Source organism: Dysidea avara, chromosome 2 (assembly GCF_963678975.1).
Source record: "Dysidea avara chromosome 2, odDysAvar1.4, whole genome shotgun sequence".
In the NCBI taxonomy this organism is placed as follows: Eukaryota; Metazoa; Porifera; class Demospongiae; order Dictyoceratida; family Dysideidae; genus Dysidea; species Dysidea avara.
In genome coordinates this window covers 53,918,431-53,925,570 of record NC_089273.1, presented here as the reverse complement: position 1 = coordinate 53,925,570, position 7,140 = coordinate 53,918,431, and the positions used below count along the sequence as shown (strand labels likewise).

At 37.6% G+C, this 7,140-nt stretch overlaps 1 protein-coding gene across 1 annotated transcript; it reads right to left on the bottom strand.

The window, feature by feature from the left end:
• Positions 1–4,625: 4,625 nt before the first annotated feature.
• On the bottom strand, positions 4,626–7,140 carry LOC136247690 (homeobox protein SIX3-like). Its single transcript, XM_066039518.1, has 2 exons — positions 6,381–7,140; positions 4,626–5,714 (listed from the first exon to the last, which is right to left on the bottom strand). The coding sequence occupies exons 1-2, from the start codon at positions 7,064–7,066 to the stop codon at positions 4,925–4,927; spliced, it is 1,476 nt and encodes a 491-aa protein (XP_065895590.1). The 5' UTR covers positions 7,067–7,140; the 3' UTR covers positions 4,626–4,924.

The window sequence follows — 7,140 nt, the reverse complement described above, 5'->3', positions numbered from 1 at the left end:
ATTAGTAACTTCGTTACTTGTAGTAATAATATTAGGTAATATTAGATTCGTTACAGTAGCTATATTACTTTGGTAAAGCGTTACATTAGTAAGTAAAGTAACTTGAGTTATATTATCTGTTTTTATAGCGTATTTTGTTATATTACTTAGTTGCCACAAAAGTAATAATATTACGTAACGCGTTACATAAGTAATGCGTTACTCCCAACACTGGCAATGGTTTGTTTGTATTGGATAGATGACCAGTGAGCTATGTGCGTGTAGTAACACCTCTAACATCACTTTCATCCTCTAGAGCTAGTAGTTGTAATAATACACAATCATTCTGTTATACTGACTGTTACATCATATCGTGTATTTTCTGCATGGTGATCATCCTCTTCTTGAAGGGTATATGAACCATTCTTCCAGAGACATGATATGATTTGTATATCATAACACACAACAATAATTATTATATACATACAACTACAGCCACACAATCACATCAAATACACTCACATATCATCAGTATCTAGTAGTAGTAGTAGTACCAACCAGAAATCAGTGGTGGAGAATAGTGCTTCAAATTGAGGGGATGAAAGTCATATGGAGTGGCTGTCATTTCTGAAGTATTTAAAAGTCCTTAGTGTACCGGCAAAGCACACTAACATGTAACACACACAAGCACGCAAAGTCTGCCAATGCTTAGGGGCCTGCTTGAACATGTGTATATACTTGAATAGGATACTCCTATAATTATGGCAATAACTGTCATTACGATAAAGTACAAGTATATAGATACATCAGTAAAAGCATTTAAGATAGGCTCAGTTACTATAAATACATCTATTAATGGAGACATATTAAATAAATTTCATAGCAGAACCAATTGCAACTTATGTGATTCTTGTGGATGTTCTATTAGATTAGTTAGGTGACTGCTCTATTAGAGTATCTTGATCTCGTACAATAATCCCAGTACTGCTTTATGTAGTATTCTATGGTTGCATAACCTTTAGCACAATTCATACTAAGTCAAGAGGAAGTAAAGAGATACAATAGTTACTGTACTTTAGCTATTGAGCATGGGAAAATCTGAGGGGCACTACCCCTATAGCATGTTCAGTGACAAGGTGTGACATGTTCAGTGACAAGGTGTGACATGTTCAGTGACAAGGTGTGACATGTTCAGTGACAAGGTGTGACATGTTCAGTGACAAGATATATGACATAATTTTATTAGTTTTTTTTTATCAATTTAGTCATGAGACAAGGTCATACAGAAGGATATACCTATAGGAGACTTAGGAGAACAACCTGAACAACAAGAAAAGACAATACAAAGCACAACACACACACACAAACAGGCAAAATGCAATAATAATAAAACAAAACAGAACTACAAAAATCAGGTGGTCAAAAATGAATATAGCTGATGTTCAGTGACAAGGTATGATATGTTTTTTGTGTGTCATGAATAACTTATAGAAATAATAGTCTCAGTCCATCAATTTATTTCATTTGGACAAAATCACTGCTATGTTCATCCAGAATGAGATTTATTTATGACGCGTCTATCATGCTGGAATAAATAGCAATGAAATATCAACAGCCTAATTTTATAATTTAATTTTATAATTTTAGTAACAAAAACGTTTAATTTTGTACTAATTATTCCTAGAACTCATCCAATTATTCCAGAATATTCTCAGTTTTTTTCCACCACCTATATTGTTACTAGTGTAATGCAAAAATCCTTTGAACACAACACTGAAACAGTGTGAGCATAAAAATTGCTGAAAGATCGATATACTCTAATAGAGTAGTCACTTATTCTAATAAAGAAATGTTTTAATGTTTTTATTTCTAGTCACTTTCCCTAGTGGGATGGGATGATAAGTATATATCGTGACTGACATTTCTATCATAAACCTGGTTGATGTTATTGTCATAATAGTACTGGTTGTAGCTATCAGCAAAACTACTGTTCATGTTGAGAGCAAGGGCAGTTCAACATCATAACTGTCTATAGCCAGTGTGAACTACACATCAATCACTTTATACATAATAAACCATACTAGCTACTATCAAGAGTAAATGTGACCGGGCCTGCGAAAATAGGGCATGTGGGCACATAAAAATTGCCTACATTTTCAAACTTAGATGTGTCATAACTTTGTATTCCATGACTCTGTAGCCATGAACTTTTCAGCACTTATTCAACATTTAGATGGCATTATAATACAAGTTACAGAATGAAAATATTCTATTCCAGCACTGAGATATGACATGTTATGTAACAGGGTGTAGTTTGTGCCCACATGCCCTATTTTCGAAAGGCCCGGTCACAAATAATGGATAAGAGAGCATTGAACATCAAAAATGACTATCAAAAATGACCGGGTGGTTTGATAGACCTGCTAGATGATGAGATAGCCAAGCATGGTTACTCTGCATAGTTCCAAGTACAAAACTCCTCACAAAATCTTATCAGAATAATGCATGGACTGTCATATGATCAGAATGCTCCACATGGAGTATAAACAGAAGCCTGAGCAGATGGGTAAACTGCCTCATGGAAAACCAAAAAGTTTCAGGACAAAGAATCAACTGCCAAAACAAAAAGAAGCAAAACAAAGACTCTCAATTATTTACTCTTTGTCAAATGCTACTCCTAATCTTGCTACCACATGCCTTTAATACAATTTTGATTGAACAATAAGCCACAACATGATCATAACCACATATCAACACAACTGATAAAATGAAAGTCAAAAATGTATCTGTTATGTTTGTTTCCTAGTAACCAGGTAGTGTGGTATGGATTTCTTGGATATTGTCACTATGGAGTTGCTATGAACCCCAATACATCATCTTGAGCCAGACAATGACATTATAAATACACTAAAATATTGTAAAATACATGACCGGAGTTAGGAAAATCAGCCTTAATGTCATAATTTACAACTCAAAATATTGATGATCAAAATGAAACATTCCAAACAATCAGTTTTACAATAATTAGAATCATTAGTCAGTTCCTTGAATCACAACAAATTGTGTGAAATATTTTAACATGTTCACAATACTCAGGGGAGGATCTAGGAGCTGGCAAGGGGAGGGGCACAAACAAGTTGTGTAACCAGCTACAGGTGGACATACACAGAGTAGCAATAATCACCTCTCAGTGAATGTTTCACATATGCCACACGATAATTATTGTTAGAGGCACTTAAGTACATGAAGGTGCTAGTTGATAGTTTTGGTTTGTTTCAGGGGAAGCTGCAGAGAGAAGAGGTGACATGTCTGCTTTAATATGTTAATAAACTGATTTTGCCTTTACTGGCAGTCTTACAAGGTATAGCTCTTCGTATTAGAAGGAAAGGGGCAGGGGAGGGGGGATTTGCCCCAAATACCCCGCCATTGATACTTTATTGGTGACACAGCAAAGTATAGATTTCTATGTGTTGCCCATGTGACTTATTAAGACTGGTCTTCCAAATCCGATCGCGTATGTGACTGGATTTGCAAAAAGGTATACCTTTTCCACACACCAGCTAACAAACAAAATGGTATAATACTTGACTCCTTATACTGATTGACTTGCTCTTAGCCTCAAAATGTAACCAGACACTGTAGCGATACTCATGGAAAACTTCAGGCAATTATATGCCAAGATCAAAAAGTTATGAAGCCTTAAAATTCAACAATAGGTCAAATTTTGTGTGTGAAAAAGGAACCTTTTTGCAAATCCAGTAACATATACAATAATACCTATACAGTTAGCTAGTCACTAAACAATGAAACATGTAACATCACTTGTAACCATCATATACTAACTGGACTGTGTGGCTTGTTATAGTTTGAAACCTGTCTGGTGATCAACTCTCCACCTGGTCCAACTGAGTTTCCGGGACTACTATACTCACAACAGTTCAACTATATTATCATAGAATATTTGACCACCAGTAGCAAGCGGCAGCACCAGCACCAGCACCAGCACCAGCAGCAGGTTTCTAGTGGAGCAATGATAAAAACCTAGATGGTATCTCATACTAATGGTTTCCTTTCCGAGTGTTTATCAATTGACACCTAGTCATACAGTCTGTGATGTCACTTTGAACTAACATCAAAAAGAATTGTTGAACTGCTGCTAGATGGCTTGATAGATTCCTACCAGATGACATATAATGTGTTATAAACAACTAATCTGTCACTGAAGGGACTAGCTGTGTGAGTAGTGTGTTCCAGTTTTGTATGGAGTTTCCTGGTAAATCAATATAACCGTTATTTGTTTGTATCCGGCCAGGGACAGTTTCTTGTTACCTCATTATAGTGACCATATCAAGAAGCTATAGTTTCCATGCTATCATACATTTGAATGTATTTTACAACTTCATGACATTAAGATAAATACCTAATCACTGAACATTGCTTACGTAGCCTTATTAATGTCATTACACTGAACATATTTTAGCAAAACTTGTACATTATGAGCACTGAAGTCTTCATATACAGCTAATGTGAATACCAGGGTTCTTGTGGGACTAGTTGTACTGACAGATGGATCAAGGACTGACACCAAATCACTGTAGAAGGTCTCTTTGAGAATAGCCACACAATGCTGGTCACGTATAACTTACTTCATAGGAATTCCAATATTTTCATATCAATCTCTTAACACAATTACAACAATAATGTATACAGTGGGTTAACAACTTACAAAAATAATTTATAAAGTTTATTAAAAATAACACAATATATACTAAACTTATTATACAGTAACTCTATTACCTTATACAAAACTACATTATAACAGTTATAACACAACTGTATAAACAACAATTAAAAACATTACATAACGTCATTATATAATCTCGTACTATTATTAGGCATTGCTTTATATCATAAACAGTGTTACTATGGTTACTAGTTGTTGTTGTTAGAATAGCCCATTGGTATTACTACGTGATAATAGTGGTGAGATCATTACTGGGGGTAATGAGGGTGCAGCATAGGGAGAACCCCCTGGAGAATAATTGTTACCATAGTTACTGTTGGGTGTGGTTGGGCTCATCATGTGATGTGGACTATAGTTACCTCCTGGTTGCCATGGTGATGCAGCAGAAGGCTTTCCAGTATAGCCAATCGTGTGAGGATAAGATGGCGTCTGTGAGAAATTAAAATTGTTCATTACGCTAGCAGGGCTGGTAGCACTGGTTCCCATTGAATATGACATACTGGGAGGATATGTCCCCAAGTCATAAGGGGGAATACCCCACATGTCCCCTTCATAGTATCCACGTGGGGCAGCACTGTAGTTGGACATCCCTGAGGGTGGCAGAAACATGTTATTAGCTGTTACAGCTGGAGAGTACTTGTTATTATTAGCTGCAGGGGAAGGAGCTATGACATTCGTAGGATTAACTAGAACTGAAGTCTTCTGGATTAGTGCTGGAGGGAAGGCATCATCGTTCGTACTTGTGTCTAGGCTGTCACCATCAGGGGTTACTGTGTTATTGTTACACCCCAGTAGTGGAGAATCTTTGTCACCACAGTCTTCAGTCTTCAACATGGCAGGAGAACTAGCTGTGGCATGGTCACTGGAGAATCCTGTGATATCAGAACAAGGACTGCCAATGTCACTGCTTGTAGAGTCTAATGATGGGTGGGGCTTAGGGGAGTCCCCTGATAACTTATCCTTTATTGTCTTGGGGGACTTGATGCTACCACTATAAGTGAGAAATACAAAATTTAATATTAAAATATCAAACATTATATCATCACACACAATCAGCCATTATCAAGTGTCCATTATAAAGAGGTAGCCGCTAAACCACTAATGACAGGTAATGAATGACCTAATTAACTAGTTGTTATAGTGACATATTTAACATTCCATGGTAATCATTACTAGCCTATTGCCCCCAGGCTTGTATAAACACATCAGAGGATCACATGTGTGGCCTCCACAACATATGGATTACAATGTTGTTATAGTATGAAACCTGAACTGATTGGCCCTATTGCCTGCCTGCCTGCCAACCTTCTTATCATAACTATTCCACTAGCCTATCACATGAGTTAGCAGCATGGCCAACTTGTATGTGTCTGGTGGATGAAGTAAACTAGTTCTATAATAAAGTTGAAGCTAACAACTACTATTTGCCACTCTTAATGTATGTATGTCAGAGTGTGGACATTTAGCAGAGACCACAGTTGATATAGTGTAGCTAGCACTTCAGTTGTGACATGAAACTTGTTACCGATATCACGTTACACATATTAGTGTAATGATAACCAAACACAGGAACCCTGTATAATAATCCTCCATATAATGGACACTCGTAGCACTGAAATACTCCACACATACACTACGCACATTAACTGTGACTTACTCTTCATTGCCGTCTCCTTTAGATTCAGCTGCTCTGTCTCTCTGACGTCTATTCTTGAACCAGTTACTGACTTGTGTGGTGGTCAGTCCAGTTAGCTCAGCTAGTTCTCTTTTGTCACTAGGTGAAGGGTAGGGATTCTGGGTGTACCACTGGCGGAGTACTGCTCTTGACTTCTCCTTGAAACAGTAACTAGTTTCTTCTCCATCCCATATCGTACGAGGTAGAGGGAACTTGCGCCTTATGCGATATTTTCCGACCGCGCCCAGTGGTTTCCGTCTAATCCTCTCCGCCTCAATGTAGTGAGCTTGTAACCATAGTTCTTGCAGCTTAGGGTGGTGCTGCGCTGAAAATGTATTGTTTTCTATAATACTGTACAGTTCTCTGAAGTTTCCCTGGTGAAACGCGATAATTGCCTTAGCCTTTAACACGCATTCATGTTTCTGAAACTCCTCGCAAGCTGGCAGTGTCCATAAGAAGGCAGCTAGCCTGTCAATATGTCCTTGTTGTTGCAACACTTCACATACACATGCTACTTGATCCGGCTTGAAGCTGGGGTATGGTAGCTTATCAGGCGGCACGAGGCCTTTCTGGAACAAGTGAAACTGATCCAGCGCTTGCAGGGTATGTTGAATCTGAGGTCCTCCCGCCTGCAGTGGTGGCGGGCAAGTAGCAGATACGGCCATCATATCACTTGAAGTGAGTAAGAAGAGAGTAAAACTAAAACTACATCAATTCAATGCGCTTTACCCTCTTTTATAAT